Source organism: Gossypium hirsutum, chromosome A06 (assembly GCF_007990345.1).
Source record: "Gossypium hirsutum isolate 1008001.06 chromosome A06, Gossypium_hirsutum_v2.1, whole genome shotgun sequence".
NCBI classification, from domain to species: Eukaryota; Viridiplantae; Streptophyta; class Magnoliopsida; order Malvales; family Malvaceae; genus Gossypium; species Gossypium hirsutum.
The window spans coordinates 111,613,718-111,635,191 of NC_053429.1; the positions used below are offsets into that span (position 1 = coordinate 111,613,718).

General features: G+C 34.2%; 1 protein-coding gene, 1 long non-coding RNA gene and 1 other non-coding gene across 4 annotated transcripts; 2 read left to right on the forward strand and 1 right to left on the reverse strand.

Annotated features, from left to right (window-relative positions):
- Window positions 1-5,519: 5,519 nt before the first annotated feature.
- LOC107961856 (exocyst complex component EXO84C) lies at window positions 5,520-10,728 on the reverse strand. The gene is made up of 7 exons (XM_016898019.2): window positions 10,449-10,728; window positions 9,824-9,918; window positions 8,691-9,705; window positions 7,172-7,681; window positions 6,495-6,683; window positions 6,156-6,286; window positions 5,520-6,070 (listed from the first exon to the last, which is right to left on the reverse strand). Exons 1-7 carry the CDS (start codon window positions 10,545-10,547, stop codon window positions 5,827-5,829), a joined length of 2,283 nt encoding a protein of 760 aa, XP_016753508.1. The 5' UTR covers window positions 10,548-10,728; the 3' UTR covers window positions 5,520-5,826.
- A 104-nt stretch (window positions 10,729-10,832) lies between these two features.
- On the forward strand, window positions 10,833-10,905 carry TRNAK-UUU (transfer RNA lysine (anticodon UUU)). The gene has a single exon. It is a non-coding gene; the product is annotated as a tRNA-Lys (tRNA).
- A 2,496-nt stretch (window positions 10,906-13,401) lies between these two features.
- LOC107963407 (uncharacterized) lies at window positions 13,402-15,504 on the forward strand. 2 transcript variants are annotated; one of them, XR_005928607.1, is made up of 3 exons: window positions 13,446-14,121; window positions 14,204-14,564; window positions 14,681-15,504. It is a non-coding gene; the product is annotated as an uncharacterized lncRNA (long non-coding RNA). The 2 variants fall into 2 exon arrangements; XR_001701906.2 differs by lacking the exon at window positions 14,681-15,504 and having other exon boundaries at window positions 13,402-14,121; window positions 14,204-14,593.
- Window positions 15,505-21,474: the final 5,970 nt, after the last annotated feature.

Consider the following 21,474-nt stretch of genomic DNA (forward strand, 5'->3'; position numbering starts at 1 on the left):
ATAGATAAGTTTGTTGTGGTTTTTATCGATGATATTCTGATTCATTCTAGAGATGAGGTAGAGCATGCCGAGCACTTGAGAACTGTTTTGCAGACTCTGAGGGATAAAAAATTATATGCCAAGTTTAGTAAAAGTGAGTTTTGGCTTCGAGAGGTTGGGTTCTTAGGCCACATTATTTCAGGAGATGGTATACGAGTTGATCCTAGTAAGATTTCTGCTATTGCAGAATGGAAACCGCCAAGGAATGTAACTGAAGTTAGGAGTTTTTTGGGTTTAGCTAGTTATTACAGACGGTTTGTGAAAGGATTTTCGATGATAGCCACCCCAATGACGAGGTTGTTGCAAAAAGATGTTAAGTTCGAATGGACAGAGAAGTTCCAACAAAGCTTTGAGAAATTGAAAGCGTTGTTAACCGAGGCACTAGTGTTAGTACAACTGGAATCAGGGAAAGAATTTGTGATTTATAGTGATGCATTCTTGAATGGATTAGGTTGTGTCCTTATGCAAGAAGTTAAGGTAGTAGATTATGTTTCGAGGCAACTAAAGCCCCATGAGAAGAACTATCTTACGCATGATTTAGAATTAGTCGCTATTGTATTTGCTTTGAAGATTTGGCGGCATTATCTATTCGGGGAGAAATGCCATGTCTATTCAGACCATAAAAGTCTTAAATATTTGATAACTCAAAAGGACTTGAACTTGAGGCAACGAAGGTGGCTTGAATTGTTAAAAGATTATGAGCTTGTGATAGATTATCACCCCGACAAGGCAAATGTGGTTGCTGATGCTTTGAGCAGAAAGTCTTTATTTGCTTTGAGAGCTATGAACGCATGGCTAGCCCTATATTATGATGGTGCTATTCTAGTAGAGTTAAAAGCTAAACTGACTTTTCTTCAACAGATTTGTGATGCTCAGGAAGTCGACAAAGAGTTGCAAGCTAAGAAAGCTCAGTGTGAGTCAAGCTGTGAATCAAATTTCCAGAGAGATCCTGATGGTTGTCTGAGGTTCTGTGGAAAGATTTGTGTTCTGAAGAATGCTAAATTGATTCGGGATATTTTGCATGAGGCTCATAATGGAGGTATGTCAGTTCACCCGAGTAGCACAAAATTGTACAATGATTTAAAGAAAATGTATTGGTGGAATGGCATGAAAAGAGATATATCTGAATTTTTAGCGAGATGCTTGATTTTCCAACAAGTAAAGGCCGAACACCAGGTACCTTCAGGTTTACTTCAGCCTATCTTAGTTCCTGAATGGAAATGGGATAGAATTACTATGGACTTTGTGACAGGTTTACCATTGACACCAAGAAAAAAAGATGCCGTATGGGTAGTGGTTGACAGATTGACTGTGTTGGCTCATTTTATACCGGTACGTGTTGATTATTCACTTGATAAGTTAGCCGAGCTATATATTTTTGAGATTGTGAGACTTCATGGAGTACCTTTATCAATTATTTTGGATAGGGATCCGAGGTTCACTTCGCGGTTTTGGAAAAAGTTACAAGAAGCTTTGGGTACAAAGCTGAATTTTAGTACTGCTTTTCATCCCCAGACTGATAGACAATCTGAGAAAGTAATTCAGACACTTGAGGATAGGCTTAGATGTTGTGTTCTTGAATTTCAAGGTAGTTGGGAAAGTACCAACCTTTGGTTGAATTTGCCAATAACAATAGCTATCAGATGAGTTTGAAGATGGCACCTTATGAAGCATTATATGGACGTAAATGTCGTACACCATTGTATTAGACTGAACTCAAGGAGAATAAGATTTATGGGATAGATTTGATTAAGGAAACCGAGGAAAAGGTGAAAGTAATTCGTGATTGTTTGAAAGTGGCGTCGGATACACAAAAGTCGTATGTGAATTTGAAAAGGAAAGAAATTGAGTATCAAGTTGGTGATAAGGTATTTTTAAAAGTATCCCCATGGAAGAAGGTTTTGAGATTCGGTAGAAAAGGCAAGTTGAGTCCTCATTTTATAGGACCGTATGAGGTTACCGAAAGGATAGGGCCTGTTGCTTATCGATTGGCTTTGCCGACTGAATTAGAAAAGATTCACGATGTGTTTCATATGTCCATGTTGCGCTGCTATAGATCTGACCATTCACAGGTGATTGTACCGACAGATGTTGAGATTAGACCGGATATGACTTATGATGAAGAACATGTTAAGATCTTGGCTCGGGAAGTCAAGCAATTGAGAAACAAAAGTATTGCTCTTGTGCAAGTTTTATGGCAAAGACATGGGGTTGAAGAGGCTACATGGAAGCCCAAGGAGGCTATGAGGAAACAATACCCAAACCTTTTTACCGGTAAGATTTTTGGGAACGAAAATCCCTAAAGAGGGGAGAGTTGTAACATACCGGATTAGGGCCTAGTTAGAACAATGATTTTGAGACCACAAATCCGAGATAGAAATAATTATTTTATGATTCTCATGAGGTTTATGTTATGAATACATACTTGTGTGAAAGTTTCATGAAGAAATTATATGCATAAAATGTCTAATTGCATTTTAAGGACCAAATTGAATAAAGTGCAAAACTTACATTCTAGAAGCTTTAAGCATGAAATTGCATTAGATATTGAATTAGAGGGTCCTAATTAGCAATTTGACCTATTTCTAGAATTTTGGACAAAAATGGACATGCATAGGAAAAATGTAAAAGAGAAACCCTAGGGGCATTTTGGTCATTAGGTAATTAAAAGAATAAAAAGGGAAAAATAAGTTAAAATTGGTGTCCATCTTCTTTCTTCATTGCCGAAAATTGCAAGACACCATAGCTAGGGTTTGTTCAACATTTTCAAGCTTGATTGTAAGTGCATCATAACCTTGTTTTTAAAGTTCTTTGCATTTTTGAAGTTCTTGTAGCATGATCTACCCATTTCTAACTATATTTTGAGCTAGGGTTCATTTATAAAATTTTACCCATGTGTAACATACATGTATTTTGATGATTAATGAAGGAATGTTTGATGCATGATAAACATCTTTTACTAGGTGATTTTTAGTGAAAACACCTAAACAAGAGACTTGTTTGTAAAAGTGTAAAAGAGAATACTAATAATGTGAAATAAAAGAAAATATGGGCTGATATGAGCATAATAAAGGTTCGACTAGGCTTGGGTAACCAAGAAAATACATGCATTTCATTTTACGAGTCTAGGGACCAAGGTGCAAATACGTGAAAGTTTAGGGGTCAAAATATAAATTTGTAAAAGTATGAATTATGGACCCATTTGAACAATGTGAATAATAAATAAGTTAAATTTGGCATTATAGATAAAAAAAAACGTGAACTGGGACTTGATCGAAGAAAGAATAAAGTACACGACGATTAAGCTTGATTATCATCATTTTGTACCAAAGTAAGTACACATGCAAATAATGTGGTGTTGTAGTATGTTTTAATGCTTTAATATATTGTAATAAATGTTTTAGTATAATTATGAGTTATATGCTTGCTGATTGTTATGAAAGCATGAATGTTATTATGGTCGTTATCCACAACGTTACGAGCAAGTACGATGGAGATACTATATGCAAGTGAGGAAAAATCCCGCTTGAGCATTAGGAATAGTTTAGGATACAAGTGACATGTCACTAGGAACTAAGACGTCCGAACTCGTTGAGTGGTTCGGGTTTGTGAGATATATGGCATCTGAGCTCGTTAAGAGGACTGAGTTCATTATAGATGCGAGCACCTGAGCTCGTTGAGAGGTCCAAGTTCATAATAGATGCGATTCATGTAACATCCGAGCTCGTTGAGAGGTCCGAGTTCATTATGAATTGTTAAATGTTATGTGGTAGCTTTGGCTACGTTTGTATATGTGGCACTTATGTGCAAGGTTTCCGCGTATCCAATAGTATTTCGAGAGTTCAACGGGCAATGTAATTAATGTAATAAGAGTCCTGAGGAGGTCATATGAAAGAGGTATGGTTATGGATACTTTACGATGAGTACAAGTACGTATGCTAAACCTATGAGTAATGTCTTAATCAAGATTGATTTACGGTGAGCAAGTATATATGTGTGTATGATGAGTAAGTAGAAAGGTTTGAATGATGAGTAATCTTAATGTATATGTTGCTATGTTTCTGCATGTTTATTCCTTACTATCATTTCATATTATTTGTATGTGGACTTATTAAGCTATAATGCTTACTCTCCTATCTTTTCCATCCTTTGCAGTTCCACCAAGTTAGCTCAAGGATCGGAAGCTGTCGGAGCATTCGATCACACTATCAAAGGACTATTGGGTATAGTGAAATTATTATTTTGAGTATGGCATGTATAGGAAACTTGGTCATTTTATGATATGTGTCATGTTATTTGGCCAAATTGTGAAGGCCTATGATAATGATAATTCATTTTGTAATGGCCATGTGATATGGCTCATATTTGATCATTTGGGTTGTAATCTAATTACCCATGCATGCATGTGCTAGTGTTTTGATGGTAGGATATGTTATTGCTTGGTGAGTGCATGATAATGATGTGATATCTTGTTGATTGATGAATGTATGGTAAAGTATGAATTAGGTGCTAAAGGATAAAGAATGACCTAATAGCTTAAAATGACTATAAATATGAATGCACAATTTGAAGTCATGATAACAAGTTTAATAATGCATGAAATTGGTGTGGAATGCCTCTAAATAGTGTAACAAATGAATGTGCAATAGGATGACTTTATGAAGACGTGAGAGTGCGATGGTGTGGAATATTTGACTGCTTAAATATGTCATGTTGAATGTTATAAAGTATGTTTGAATGTATGAGTGATTATGGGTGACTATTGACTTGGAAAATAGCCTTTAAATGGTCCACACAGGTAGACACACGGGCGTGTGTCTAGACCGTGTGTAACACACGGTCTGCCCCATGTGCATGTTGAATGGCCGTGTGTCCCCTGCACCTAAAATTTCTAAGTCAGTATGCATGGTAGTAAACACACAGGCAAAGACAAGGCTGTGTGTCTCATCCGTGTGGAGGACACGGCCTAGCACACTGGCATTTGCCTTGGTCTTATGCCCCTAAGTGAACGCTGACGTCATAAACAGAATGTCCAGGCTTTTGGACACGAGCGATGACACGGGCGGGTTTAGGCCGTGTGAGAGACACGGGCCAAGGACACGGGCATGTGCTCAGCCATGTGAAAACCCCTGTAGGTTCGAAATGAAAAAATAAATTTTAGTAATTCCACACGAATAAGGACACGGGCGTGTGCATTGCCTCCACATGGGCGTGTGAGGCTTAAACCTAGAAACTTTCTTAGAATTTTCTTAAGTTCTCAATTTAGTTCCGGATTGCTTTTAATGCTTGTTATGGACCTCGTAGGTCCATAATAAGGATAATATGATCTTATTTGATTTGTTTTATTTTGGAATGAAATTTTATGACCCGTATTTTGCGAAGATACCCTGTTTATGTACGGTAATACCTCGTACCTTGTCCCAGTCTCGGGTACGGATAATGAGTGTTTCAATCTTCCAACACATGATTAAGAGACAAAGTGAACAATCATCACCCCACACCTTAAACCATTATCATCCTGAATAATAATTTGGCAAATATTCAACAAAATGGCTTCTCTAGCTGAATGAATTCCATATCTTGAATATCTAAATCTCTTTTGACAACAATTTCATACAACATACAACATACTGCCACATCTGTGAACATAAATCCTAGGATAATATCTACTTCTAAGCAACAGTGCCCGTATTTGCAGGTTCAAAATCTTGATAAGTAAAGATCCATCAAGTAGCAGACTCTGGGAATGGGATGAGAACTGTGTTCAGACAACTAGAACGCGAACAGTTAGCTCTCTTGATCAGTAAAAGTAGGGCTCTCGAGTTCAGCCATGCTTGCAGAAGCAAATGATTCAAAAGATTCTACCGATGATAGGGAAGAAGCAGTGTCATCAGAATCTGAGACGATTTCGTCGTGCAGAATAATGTGGTCATCATCAATTTCAGATGTATCTGAGCCAGATGCTCCCATTAGAAGCTTGTTTATTGCGGATTTTGCAGTTTCAACAAACCATTCATCCACAGGGAGTGCACTGACAAGATAAAAGGCATTTTTAGTTGCTAGAAGAAAAGTGAAAGTTAGACCCGGACATCAGACTACCTGGGAAGGATGAATACCTTTCAACATCTCTGGCAGGGAAGGTTCTGATTGCGCGAGCAGTAATGGCTGATGCAATCTGGTGTACATGCCGCGATGGGTAACCCGCAAATCGAGCTATTTCAACAGTGAAGTGCATATCAAGGATTAACTGCCAAAACAAAAGTGGCAGCATTATAGCCATATAAATTTTAGTGCATAAATCAAGTGCAATGAGGTCTAGAACAGAACAGATTAAAAACCTTAAAGAACAAAATATTAAGATTGGCAAAGAGAGACTTAAATTAAGAATAAACAGCTATCTTTAAAACGTGTAGTCAAAAGATTATGGAAAAAGTTGTCATGGAAAGTAACCAAACCTGTTGCAATCCAAGTGGCTGAAGTGGAGTAGATTTATCCTCAAACACACCCCAGAAATCCTGCTCATTGGACAACCATATTAAAACAGTCTCTGTCAGTCTCGCAAGCAAAATTTTTTGAAGTTTCTCTTTTCCAAGTAGAACATCTCCAGCAACGGTTGCTAACTGCTGTAGCTTAGCAAATAATGCCTACAATAATGAAACAAAAACCTAGAATTAGGAAAAGATGTTTTCAGTCAAGAAATGTGTAACATCTCCAAATTTTGCATGGGTGAATGACAGATAAGTCGTCACATGCCAATACACACACATATTACATTGAATACAATTTACTTTGTAATGCACAGACAGCAAAAATAGAGCTTGCAATTTAATTCCCACTCACACACCGAAAGAGATTAATAGATTACCACCATTGAAGAAACCATTAGATATATGAAACAAAACAAACCATACTGTTAACATATAACCAGATAAATAAAGCATTAAGAAAGGAGGGAAGATTGTTAATAAGCATTATGGAAATCCTTTGTTTACCTAAAGATATAATGACCATCCAAATTCTAAAGACAAGCAAAGAATGAGCTTAAAATGGAAGCAAAAGAAACTCTCACCCTGTGTATCACCTAAAGACAATGGAAGAACACTTTGGCAGAAAGGGAAATTAGTGAGATTACCTGAAATGGCAAAGAAGGCAGAGTGTCCCATTGTGAATCTTCTCCATCTCCACCCAAATATATTTGTGCATTTAATCGTGTTTTACCTTCTCTTGAATAGATGAAACTCAAAACATATTGCCTGCAGAAGTGATCTCTGAGCTTGTCAAAAGAGTACTGGAGCTGACGCCTCCAGTCTTTTAATTCGGTAGTAGTACTTGCATTAGGAACAATGTTTTCATTTCCTGGTTCCTGGTTTTCATTCTTTGGACTCCAAATTTTAACCACCATACTTGGTAACAGTTCATCCATAATTGTAAATGCTATCCCCAGAATAGCTAGTTGCTCAGAATCTGTTTCAGCTCTAAAAGGTATTGTCTCTTTCAGCTCAGTCAAACTGTCATCATCAGAAGGGCCAGGCAGTGCTCTAATTAGAGCATCCATATACTTGTCAAATAGCTGTGAAATTCTAGGTAGTACGTTTCCACCAAAATGCAAAACAACTAGTGGCATAAGCTGCTCCAGAATATCCTGTTGATCACAATTTAACTTCAGCATTGTATCACTCAAAACCATTTGAGCAGCAAGAGAACAGTAACTTATTGTTTCCATCTCTGAAGACAGACAAGCATAGTATTCACTTTATATTTATCGCATACACAAAGAAATTTGTGACTACAACCAACAATTTTAAAATTCAAAAACATTCCATGTACTAATTAGTCTTATATGCTGATAAATCCATGCGTAATTGCATCTTCATGCATAAATAGATAAGTACATGTGCACCTCCATGCAGCAATGCAAGTATGTTTATGTGCCGCAAATTCCATCAACTTACACTAAGTAAGAACTACTGCTCGAGAAGTGCAATGCCATACAGGCCTTCCTTTAGAATTCAATTGAAGTCCATCTGATATAGTCAGACTAAGTGACCACCAAAGCTAAAACCACAGAAACATTAAATTATCACGCTATTAAATATTTGTTTAGCATTTTCGTACAAACTAGCATATAGAAACACACACAAGTTTTTCTATGATGTAAATGTACCATAGTGTGCATATATTTTGCAGCTACCATTTGGGGTTTTCAATATAATTTCCATATGCTAATAAAAGGCTAAGGGTTAATACTTAGTTAATTAAACAAAATCAATACACACAAACGATAAAAAAGAAAAAATGAATACAAAGGTTAAGCAAAGGCATAATACCATGCAACCATCTGAAAATCAATTCTAGAATCTCATATTGAGATGCTTCTCTTGTACTTATCTTACAACATAACCACTGAGGAACAGTACACTTAATGTGATTTAAATAAACAAAGAACTACAGATCACTTCTTCAAAATCCTAAATTCAATCATATTCTACAAACATTTTCCCTATTTTTCAACATCTATCACTAGAAGAGTATCACTTTTCGGTCATAGTACCTAGTTTCTTAAAACTTTTAAATGAATTAGGGCATTTATGGTGTTAGAGGTGCAAAGAGCAAAATAAATAATTTCAAACAAGGAAAAAGGACCAACTTACTGAAATAATATACAAAAATTTCATTCCACTGTCTACTAGCACGCTGTTTGAAGATGTGGCAAAAGCCGACACAGCAGACACAAAGTGAGGTGACAGAGGCAAGTTCTCATCAACTTCCATGGAGTCAAAAACAGCCTTTCTAGCCCTCCTAAAATTCAACTCCAGAACTTCCTCAAGATACGGACGCAAGAGCACCAGAAGCAACTTCGAGAGTTTCAACCCTTGTGATTCCAGCAATAAGCAGTAGTTAAGGCTGTCCTGAACACAAATGCTAGCTGCACGTAGTGCAGAAATTGTCTCTGAAGGTGGTGCATTTTCCTTCACCAAACGTACAAAAAATTCAATTTCCCACTCTGCCCACTGAACAACTCTATTGGTATAGACAGGATTGTCGCCAAATATCAAACCAGATTCTCTTGTTGTCAATGAGATCATAGAAAAGACAAGCCTAGACAGTGCGGCAGGAAATGTCTTTGGACAGACAGAACATGAAGGAAGAAAAACCTCAATGTTTTTCTGCAGGCGGGAACCACGAGACTTCAGAAGTAATAATTGTGCTGAAGGACCTTTCCCAAGCTTAATTAAACCAGATAACGCCTTCTTTAGTTCATTAGCACTAACTGCAGGTAGTTCAGCAATCTCAGTAAGCTGATCCTCAAGCATTGCCTTCCTTTCTAGAAATGAAGACTTGTAGGAAGATGATTCAGTTGAAGAATCTCCAGAGAAATTTCTCTCTTCAGCCTCTAAAGCCTCCAGTGCTTCTTCAACTTTATGTTCAGCCAAAAGAACATCGATTTTCTCCAGGAATTTTTTCTTGGGATCATCCATTTCTTCCTGAACATCATCGACCTTAGGGTCTAGTGGTGGGTCATTAGTATCAGCATTTTCCTGGTTCCACTCTTCCAGTTCACGACACACCCCGGTCATTAGATCCTGCACAATAATCCCTTGAGAAGAGATATGCTTTCGTAGCTCAACCAACTCGTGCTCCATTTCAACAACTTCTTCAGACATTCTACAATTACCATTACAATCAAACTTACTCAACCGAAATAAATAAAACAATATTTAGAAACTTTTCAACTTGATTTTCATTTATCATAAAAAGGTAAATAGGAACAGTTTTATTTGACCTCAAGAAAGCCAAGTATTTTGTGCGCCTATTCCCACATAAGTTTTCCACAGCATCTTTCAAATCCAAAAGCTCACAGCAAAGTTTTCTGATCCCCTGCATTACCAAAATGTCCAAAATTACATATAAAGAATATGCGTCAAATCAGGAAATCATGGCTGAAAACAGGTAAATGCATGCATGCTTGTAAAAGGACGAACTAGGGGCAGGAAAAACAAGGGAAAAATAGTTTGTTTTTTTTTCATATTTGTTCCCCATTTTCCCAGAGTTTAATCAATAAAGCATATAAAATAATACAGAGATAAATTATCCATTTTTACTACGCCATCAAATAAATAAGTGATTTTGATATATTCCACTGAGTGCGAAGAATCCCAAGCAATGAAATCCCTGGGAATACCTTTCTTTCTTACTTCTAAGATAGAAAAACAAAGAAAACCAAGCTATAATTTTTCCCTGAAATTTGACTAGAACCCAAATTAAAGTAAAGAAATCCACAGTAAAAGAGAAAGTCGAGGTAGGGAAATGGGGAACAAAGCAGAGGAAAACCGAGAAGTTTGAATCCAAGATCTAAAATGCAAAAACATTTTAACAAAGACTGGGAAACAATCAAACAAAAAGAAGACCTTTTCAGTATGGGATTGGTGAACAGAATCAATCTTGGACTGGGGAGTGATGCTCTCAATGGAAGGGAAGTCATCATCTTCTTCACTGCTCTCCATCATTCAATCAAAGAGTAAAACAGATACTGTGAATTATTGGTTTTAATGAGAGAGTTTGAGAAGTAGCATCATATCGTTTATCGCGAGGAGGGAGGGCTGACTAAGGACCAAACTGCAAAAAGCAACATGTTAATATGCTGTTGCCTTTTGCTGCCACTTTCCAACATGTTTAGTCTTTAATCTCTTTACTTTTCTATCTATATTTTATTTATATCGGATATCAAATTAACTTTTATTCTTTGAAAATAATATACATTAACAAAGGTAAATTAGCTCTGTAGTCAGACAGCCGTCTTAGCTCAGCCGGTAGAGCGCGTGGCTTTTAACCACGTGGTCGTGGGTTCGATTCCCACAGACGGCGAAAATCTCATACTTCCTATAATTTTTCAGTTTTCCTTTACTCCATCATCATCACTGCTTGTCCTTTATTTCTTTTTTGACCACTCGATTAATTAATTACTATTGTATTTTGATTCATTTCGGTTAAATACAATTAAAATTGACTTGTCAATTAAAAATTAATATAATAATAAATTTAGTCTTTCATATTTTTATATTTTATATTGATTTAATCATATTTTAAAAAATAATAATCCTCAACCCTTCTTCATCTTTCCTCTGTTGCCATTGCTCCTCTTTCCTTTCTCTACCGTTGTATGCTTGGACTGTTACCGCCTATCAGTAACTTTTACGAGTCTATCAACAGCATTTGAGCTCACGAAGAAGGCATACGGTCGAAACTAGAGGTGATCATGGGTCGGGCCGGGCCAAGATAAAATTTTAGGCCCGGGCCCGGCCTGGCCCAAAATATGGGCCTAAAATTTTGTCCAAGTCCTACCCGAAATAAAATTACTAAGCCCGAGCCCGGCTCGGCCCGGCCCATATTAATTTTTTTTCTTATTTTATTAAATAAAAAAATTTAAAAATATAATAAATCAAATATATTTAAAAACATAAAAACAAATATTAAAACAAATAAAAATAATACTAAAACAATTCTTAAAACAATACATAAATTAACAATATAATAAAAAATAGTTATATTAAAAATTTAAAATAATTTTAAAAAATAAAAAAATATATATATTAATCCGGGCCTCGTTTTTTTGCCCAAGCCCATTTTTCGGACCTATATTTTTACCCAAACCCTCCCATTTTTTAAGCGGGCCTTCGGGCTGGACCGGACCGCCCGGCCCATGATCAGCTCTAGTCGAAACATACACCATATAAAAACACATGTTTCTTTCTTAATGATTAGAGAGAAGAATTAGAAGCCTCAGTGGTCTACTGTTTCCCTGATTTTGATGCATTTCAGAAGAATAAAAAATAAATTAAATAAAAATGGCAGAAAAAATATAGATTGAGAGTTGATATATGCTTTTGCTAAGCCAGACTATCATACCCTTCTCATCTGCATTTTAGGTTCTTTTCTATTTTCGCCTTCTTGTATTTTTTTCAGCTTTTTTATTTTTTCTTTTTTTGATCAATTGGCATTTTTTAGCTTCGGGAGTTAAAATGATTGGATCTTTATTTGAAGCTAGTTTGATTTTCAAGGAAGGAGAAGAGAGATGAAGTTGATTTTTTTTTAAATTATAACTAAATTAATAAAAATATGTAAAAGTTGAGAGTTAAATTTATTATTATACTAATTTTTTAATTGTTATATCACCTCCCATAAAATACTTATCGTCACTTTAATGAAAAAAATCTCAATTAATTATGTAATCAATTTAAAATTATTTATAATTTGATCAGAAAAAAATGGACCATTGTTATAGTTTACCCTATTGGTTTTCATGTTCAGTATAAGACCAGAAACTTGGATTCATAATAAACAAATTAGTTATTAATCATAAATTTAGAAACATGTAATATTATTAAAAATAAATTATATATTTTATCAAAAAAATCTATAGTTAAAAAATATAATTTAAATTATATAAAAATTCATGCAACACACCAAAAAAAAAAAAATCGGTTGCTATGGATCATAACTTTTTTACTCTGAACATATACGAAGCTGGAAATATATCTCAATTATTATAAATAATTATTTTTTTAAAATGATTATTAAAGATATATCACACTTGAATTTATAATATTGAAAAAAAATATTATCTAATGAAAACAAAAATCAAGTAACTATATATATATATAAACAGACGAATTTTAGAATTTTAAGTTAAAACTTTGAAGTAAAATAGAAATTATTGTAATTATATATTTAAAAAATAATTATAATTTAATAGAAGTTATGATAATTATAAATTTAAAAATAGATTTACTACTAGAATAGAATTTTAAGAATAAAATATAGGAAATAATTTGTGATAATTAAAATTAAAATTTAATATTAGATTTAATTCTATTAATTAATTATTATTTTAAATAATGTTACTTTACTTTAATTACATAAAGTAAAGCTATAGTCGTTCAACATATTAAAAAAAATTAATTTATTATTTGAAACTTTTTTATTATAATATTTGAATTGATAAATTAAATATTAAATATTACTAAAATTTATTTTAAAAAATAATTAAATATTAAATGCGTAAAATCACATGCAACTATATAATATTAGAAGCTATTATATATAAAAACACGGTTTGCCCTTTATTTTCCATAATAATTTTAAATTTACATTTTTAAAAATTATAATTTAATAGAAATGTTAATTACACATTTAAAAATAATTATTAATTAAGAAAGCTGTGATAATGTTAAAATAGAATTATTAGTTAACAAAATCTTTAACGTAAAAAAATTGTGCTTTTATTGATTTTTTTTTTTGAAATCTAAATGACTGGGTTTTATTAGAAAATGGACTTAAAACACCACAATACTTGTCCTCAAGCTTGTAAAGCAAACAGGAAAGCTGAAAGGCCCAAAACTAGTAAAAAACAAAAGAACCAGAAGCTTCCTAAAATAATCAAATCAGGAATTAAAAAAAAAGAAAAGAAACTAACAGAAAAATAAATGAACCTAGAAAAAGGAGAAACCTAAACCACCTCTAGTCATATCTAAACGGCTAGACTCCAAATCTTTTGATCGACTTTTCATATCAAGTTGTCCATCCATCTCTGACGATAGCTTTTCCAAAAATTAAATATTCATTGCTATCTTTGGTAAAGTTTCTGGACATCTGTGTATTCTTGCCGAGTCTGGAAGATCCTGTTTTATCCTTATTCCATCATGTTCCGTCTTTAAACTCAATCTTTTGAGCAAGATTTCCTCTTGAAATAGATATTCTCTCATGAACAAGTTGGTATACCAGATTTGCCATAATGCATAGCAGAAGAGCCGGCATTGATCCTCGGACCAGGGATTTAAATTGCGGTCGCGGTCGCGATTTCGGTCACATTGCGTTTATCGCGGTTGCGGACATAACGGATGCTACTGCGGTCATTGCAGGTATTGCGGTCGTAAATTTTACATTACTTATTGTGTATTGCGGGTATAGCGGGTTTTGGCAGTAACGGTTTCAGACGGTGCCGCTACCGCTATATAACGGCCGCTATTTCCGTAACGGACCGCTATTTAAATCCCTGCCTCGGACCCTTGCATAAATACCCATGTAAGCCATTCCCAAAAATCAGTACATAAGTAATTGGTTACCCAAGAGATATCTAAATACTGCCAAACTTCAATACTTGCAGGACATTGCCTAAAAATGTGAAAGCAGTCTTCTACCCCATAGCAGCATCGAGCACATCTGAAATTCGTGACCACCCTTCTACTCCTGAGATTAGCCAATGTGGGTATATAATTCCAGGAGATGCGCCAAATTGTAATTGTTTTTCGTAGGCAGTTGTAGGCTCCATAATTTTTTGGAAAAAATTTTAAGATCAGCTTATAATAAATTACTACTAGGATCTAGAGTAGAATCCTATAATAGTTTATAGGCACTGTGTGAACGGAGTATTCACTAGACTCTTCCCACTTCAAACTTGACTGTCCTTATGGCCTGTTTCTGCAAGAGGAATCTGCAGTATTTTTTGAGCAATCTCTTCTTGAAAGGTATTGTGGATCAATTCTGTTTTCCATTTCATACTCGAACAATCAATAAGATTCGAAACTAACTCCAATTGCTCATTATTTATGCTACTCTGTCTATTGATTATGTTTATTCCCAGACCCAATAGTCCTTCCAGATAGAGATTTCCTTTTCCATTCCCCACTTTCCAACATAGCCCACTATGAAGCAGTCCTTTTGAGGCCCAAATGCTCTTCCAGGTGAGAGAAGGTAGACTTCCTAATCGAGCTTCGAGAAAATTAGACTGTGGATAATATTTTACTTTTAAAACCTTTGCTAATAACAAATTGGAATAATTAATCAAACGCCATCCTTGTTTGGTTAATAAAGCTATATTAAATTGACCCAGATTTTTAAAACCTAACCCACCATTATCTTTTAACAGCAAAGGTTTTTCTAAGTGCATCAATGAATGCCTCTACCTCCTTTTCCCTTTTGCTACCAAAATTTTGCAATAATACTTTCCATATCATCATATAGAGTTTTAGGTAATAGAAAAAAGGCTATCGTATAAGGCGGAATCGCTTGAAGTCTTGAGATAAATATCTAATGCTTCAGTTGTCAATATGGTTTTTAATTCGGTCCTTCAAATTTTGAAAAGACTTTTTCTTCCTCTTACCCACCATGTTTGGCAAACCTAGATATCGTTCTAGTTTGCTTGAGCATCGAATTGACAATAAATTAACAACTTCCTGTATATCCGCTTCCGATGTGTTTTTGTTGAAGAAAATAGTTGAATTTTCAAAATTAACTTCTTGTCTTGAACAACATCTATATTCACCTAGAATATCTTTCAATAAACTTGCACCCTTCATAGATACCTCTCCAAACAAAATACAATCGTTCGCAAATAATATATGCGATACTGCTGGTCCACTCCTACTGGCCTTTACCCTTTTTAACCATTCTTCCTTCATTGCTAGTCTCATTAAGCGTGATAGACCCTCTCCATATAGTAAAAATAGAAATGGTCTTAAAGGATCTCCTTATCTAAGACCTCTAGTTGGTTGAAATTTCTCCCTAATGAATCCATTTATGATGATTGAATAAGAAACAGAAATAATGCATTTTATAATCTCCTCAACCCATTTTGTAGCAAAACCCATGCGGATCATTATTTCCTTTATGAAACTCCATTTGATCTTATCATAAGCTTTGCTCATGTCCAATTTAACTACCATAAAACCATTTTTTCCAGTCCTTTTTTGTTTAAGCGTATTTAGGATTTCATACACTAGCAGCACATTATCTGATATCAGTTTACCTGGCACAAAAGTGTTTTACACTTCATCAATACATTTCCCAATCAAATCTCGAAATCGATTCGATATAGCCTTCGTTAAAATTTTGTATAAAACATTACATAGACTAATCGGACGAAAGTGCGTCATATTCATGGGATTAAAATTCTTTGGGATAAGTACAATATTAGTAGAATTGAACGAACTCACCTCCATATCACCGTTTAGAATCTGTAAACAAAAGGAAGTGACCTCATCTCCAATAATGTGCCAACATTTTTGATAAAACAATTTTGTTAAACCAATATCTCCTGGTGCCTATGTTGCCCCCATCTCAAAAACCACTTCTCGAATATCTTCACTTGTATAAGTTGCTATCAGTTTTAAATTATCCCCTTTAGACACACAACGGTCAATACCAGACAGCACATAATCATAGTTCCTTTTTTCTCCAGTCATAAATAAATTATGAAAATAAGACCTTTCAACACCTTCCATTTCATACAGCACTTTCGTATCCTTACCTTCATCATTCTGCAGTGTATGGATCAAATTTTTTCTTCTACGTTGAGATGCTATGTTGTGAAAAAAAAGTTGTATTCTTATCCCCAAATTTCAACCAATTAAGTCTCGCCCTCTGCTCCCATTAATGTTCTTCTTTTTCAATTTTAAAATTTAAATGAATTCTCGTATTGATCATCTCCACCATATATTCCTCATTTCTATCGCTGGCTATTAGTTCAACCAACTTATCTATAAGAGCCTGTCTCCTCTTTCTTTGATTCATTTGAATTTCACTTGCCTATTGACTCAAGCCTTTCTTCAAATTATCCAATTTCTGTAATAATGTTCCTGACAACGACCCCCATAAACGTTTGACTTCTTCAAAAGAAGTATCCTCCAAAACCCACCAAGGTTCAAATTTAAAAATATTACTCCTCAGCCGATCTTCACGCATTTTTGTATTAATCAAAAGTGGACAATGATCTGAAAAGAAATGAACTAATTGTTGCACCTTAACTTTCGAGAATAAAAAAATCCAATCAGTAGTAGCAACTTCTCTATCCAATTGTTCTTGTATATTTGTCTCTGGTAAATTACCTCTTTCTCACGTAAGTCATGTGCTAGAAAACCTTACACCAACCAATTGACAGGCTTCTAAAGTTCTTCGAAATAACTCCATTCTTCTTTCATCTTTAGGTAGCCCTCTTTTTTTCTCAAACTCATACATAATTTCATTAAAATCCCCACATACAAACCAAGGGATATCCTCCACGTCGATTAGACTCTTCAACACCGTCCAAGCGTCATTCCTATCTTGTACATATGGGGAGCCATAATGACTCGTATATCTTCATTTGACTCTAACTTCATTGTCATCAACAAGCATATTTATGTCTTTTAGAAAAAGTTCGAAACGTGAAATTAACATCCGCTTTCCAAGCCAAACATAGACCTCCTCTAGTACCTTCAGCATCGACCTCAATACCTTTCTAAAAACCACAGCCTCGTCTAACTCGCTCCATCTTCTTTCCACAAAGCTTCATCTCGATGAAGAAGACAATTTGGGGATTGTATAACTTCAACATATGTCGAAGACGTTGAACCGTCCATGGTCTCCCCAAATCGCGAACATTCCAACTCATGATTTTCATTGCGACCGATCGGCTTGCCTCTTGACAGCCGCCGATAATAAATGAATAGGATCTAACACTTTCCTAGCCCTTACCATGAGAGCTTCATTCCCTTCTTTACTAGATAACTCCTCCATCACTCCTCTATTTCTCTTCTTTCCCCCTCTCCAATGAGGATACCATCCTCTAGGTCGTTTTCCATGGTTGTTTTCTCTTGATCCTTCAATAAATTCTTCCTTGATTGATCAAAAGATGACAGGTTTTCTTCTAAACTAAATCCCAAAACTGGATCTATATTTATCCCTCCTCTTCCAAAATTCTCCACATCCATAATCGATTCCCCTTTTCTCGATTCTCCACTTCCACCCGTTCCCTCCTCTTTAAGCTAAATATTGGTCATGGATACAACTCTACGGTATTGGGTTCGCAACGATAAGTCTCAACCCATCTCAACTACTTCTACCCCAAACATCATTTTTGCATTACAAAAAGAATCACTGTGCCCCAAGCGACCGTAACAGAAATAGAAAAGAGATAGACGTTCATATTTAAACTTGACATAGGAACATCTCCTATTAAACATAACATGTTTCTTCCTTTTTAATGGACGTCTAATATCCAATCTAGCGCTAATTCTCATATATTTACGATTTTCTTTCCTTATATTTGAACCATCATATTCTAGAAAATTCTCTAAAAAATTCCCTAACTATACTGTCAGACTTTCAAAAAATAAACTAATAGGGACATCGTGAATTTGAACCCAAAAAAGGGGTAAAAATTAATGGAATTTTTAATGGATCCCCTTGTTGTAAATGATAAAGTATCAGCAAGTGATTATTGAATGTCCATGGAGAACCTTTTAAAACCCTTTCCAAGTCTATAAAGTGAAAAAATTGGAATAAGTACATTTTTTCTCCCAGATTTTGAATCTGCACTCTCCGTACAAGATGCCACAGGTTCACCATTGTACTTTTCATACCTGGGAAATGTATTAAATTGGTTATTAAGAAGCACCTGACCGGTTGAAGCTCTCCTTCTCTTATTGAAAGTGGATTTAATTGGATCTGTAGAATTTCGTCTTCCTCTTCATTAAGGGACAAATCAGTCAATTTATTCTCCTTAAGCGCAAAACAGAGAAGTGAATGTGAAGAGGACTCCCACAAACCGTTGAAATAAATTGTACTACACAGGCCGATCAAAAACTAGACAGAAAACAAATTAAAACCAATTGAAAAACCAAAATCCCTTAACAGAGATAGTAGACAGAGAAACGTGCTAGAATAGCAGACCCAAGCAAACCCTTGCTTTTATTGAAGTTGAAATGCAATAATTTGCGTTATAAAGCAAACAAGTATTCATATTGATAGAATATGATACCATCAAAAAAGAAGATGAAGACTAAGAACATCAAAATCATTTGTAATATTACCAATATTTAGTTTTAAATTAAACTAAATTTTAGTAATTTCATTTTAATTGTTTCTATAAAGTTGGATTTTTTAATTATTAATTAATCTTATATTTTAACTTAGTCATTGTTTGATAATTCTTTGAAAAAATAAATCAATTGAGAGTTAATAATTGTAGAGATTTAATTTTTTTTTAAAATAATAAAAAAACAAATGATAAAATTGGGGAAAAATTTCTATTATAATATCAAAATTGTTAAATTCAATTATATTCAAGAATTCAAGGAAACTTATTGTATACTATTTTTAGTAATTAAAACACAATATTTAAAAATTTAATTAAAAATATAAAAAAACATGCAACATGTGACATTAGTAACTAGTATATATAAAAGCATGAGTTTACCATTTATTGTTAATTATATTACTAAATTCACATTAGAATAATAAGTTATTGCTATTTTTATGTGATGATAATAAAAGTAAAATTAATTGAATATTAATTAATATGATAGTATATTAATGTAAAATTAATTAATTTGGTTATATCTTTTAAAAGTTTTACTTAAAAATGTTCACTTCCGATGGCTGGACTATGGGGTATTTTGGATGGTCTATTACTCACACAAGAAAAGCAAGGCAATAAAATGTTGATACAAACAGATAGTTTGGAAGTTATTAAAGCTATTCAAGTTTCGGATTTAACGCCATCGAGATCAATTGTAACAATCCATTTTTCAGTGAAATCGGAACAGTGGTTTTGGAACCACAAATCCTACCGAAAAATATGATTTATTTTTATTTCATTATATGGTTCGTATTATAATAGGCATGTCATGTGAAAATTTTGAAATGAAAATTTTATCGATTAAGTGCTTAATTACGAGAATGACAAAATCGTATAAAATGCAAAAGTTGAATTCTAGTAGCTATAAGGATCAAATTGCTATAGAATTCAAAACTTAAGGTCTTTATATGGTAATTAGACCATTAAGAAAAGTATGTAGATTTTTTTTGGTGATTCATTCATGAAATTATAGAAAAATGGCAAGGACTAAATTGGAAATACCAAAATACTTAATTAATTAAAAGATGAAAAGAAATATATCATCTTATTTTCATCATCTTCAACCTAAAATTTTATGGAAACCCTAGGAGAGAGAGGAAACTTTCAAGGCTTAATTAGGTAAATTCTCTTGTCCCGTTTTTAGCAATTTTGGTATTTTTAAAACCGGGATAGCTTAATCTCTCTATTTGAGGGATTAATTTAAAAAGTTATCAATGTATGAAAATGGGTCATGGATGTATTATGTTGGAAATTGGAAATTTATGGTAGAATGAAAGATTATTGATAGATAAACAACTTTTACAAAGTGATTTTTGATGAAAACATGATTTAGGGGCTAAAAAGTTGTAAAATTTGATGAAAAATTCTAAAATTTTATGGATAAATGTGTTGGAAAATTTGTAATGGGGCTTTGGTTAGGCTTGGAATAGGGAGTAATTTGCACAAGTTTCATTTTCCAGGCCTAGGGACAAAATCAGAATTTGTGGAAAAGTTAGGGGCAAAATGGTAATTTTGCCTAAGACGTAAATTGAGTCTATTTAAATATGAAATGTATGAAATTTATGGTTAAATTCATTTATATAGATCCGAACAACACTAATTCGAGGTTAGATCGAGGAAAAGAAAAAATTTCGGATTAGTAGACTTTTACGCGAACAAGTGTCGAGGTAAATTCGTGTAACTTAATCTGGCATGTAAATATGTTTAATTGAATGTTGTGTTGTATGGAATGTGATTTATATTGATGTACATTACTTGAATGTTATAATGAGAAACTTAATACATGCTTGAAATGGTGATAAATGTTTAAGTTCCGATTGAATGTGGAATTCTGATGATTTGTATGGGCTTTCCAGAAACAAATAGGGTCCTGCATTTGTTGTGGATGAGATTTAGCTTGGACGAGTAATCCCAATGACCTTGACATAGAAAGGGTTTAGCTCGGATGGGTAATCCTGACACATTACCTTTCGAGCATACATTATAATTAGGGTTTAACCTAGACTGGTAACCCTAATTGAGCTCTTTTGAGCATGTGCTATATAAAAGATTTAGTCTGGACTAGTAATCTTATCATACAACAAGTGGCTTGAGACTGTGCTCCTTGGTTAAGTACCCTAAGGGGTAACTTCGATAAGAATTGACGGATTAATAAATCGTACACTTCGAGTGTACTATTTGAGCCTTCATCAGAATTTTAATGATTCAACGGACATCAAACTCTTGACATGGCATAAAAATCTTGAGATGATATAATAATGACTTGAAAAAAACTTGATAAGCTCATTTATTCTTACTTGATGTGTATGGAAACTTTGTGACTAACATGTTTGGTTAAGTGTATGGGATTAGGCAATTTAGCCAAATGGATGGAAACATAGCATTGATGCCTAGATTTTAATAAACAAGATTGGTAAGTTTAGTTTTTGTTATACGAACTTACTAAGCTTGTAATGCTTACCCCATTTTATTTTTCCCTGTTTTATAGTGCTCGAAAGCTCGTGAAGGTTGGAAGATCATTGGAGCATCGTCACACTATC

Excerpts from the sequence above, each read along its gene's own strand:
- LOC107961856 (XM_016898019.2), bottom strand. The coding sequence starts at position 10,547 with ATGATGGAGAGCAGTGAAGAAGATGATGACTTCCCTTCCATTGAGAGC. Across the intron at positions 9,706-9,823 it reads AAATACTTGGCTTTCTTGAG|AATGTCTGAAGAAGTTGTTG; the intron begins GTCAAATAAAAC and ends TGGTAATTGTAG. Across the intron at positions 6,684-7,171 it reads TGCCTTCTTTGCCATTTCAG|GCATTATTTGCTAAGCTACA; the intron begins GTAATCTCACTA and ends TCATTATTGTAG.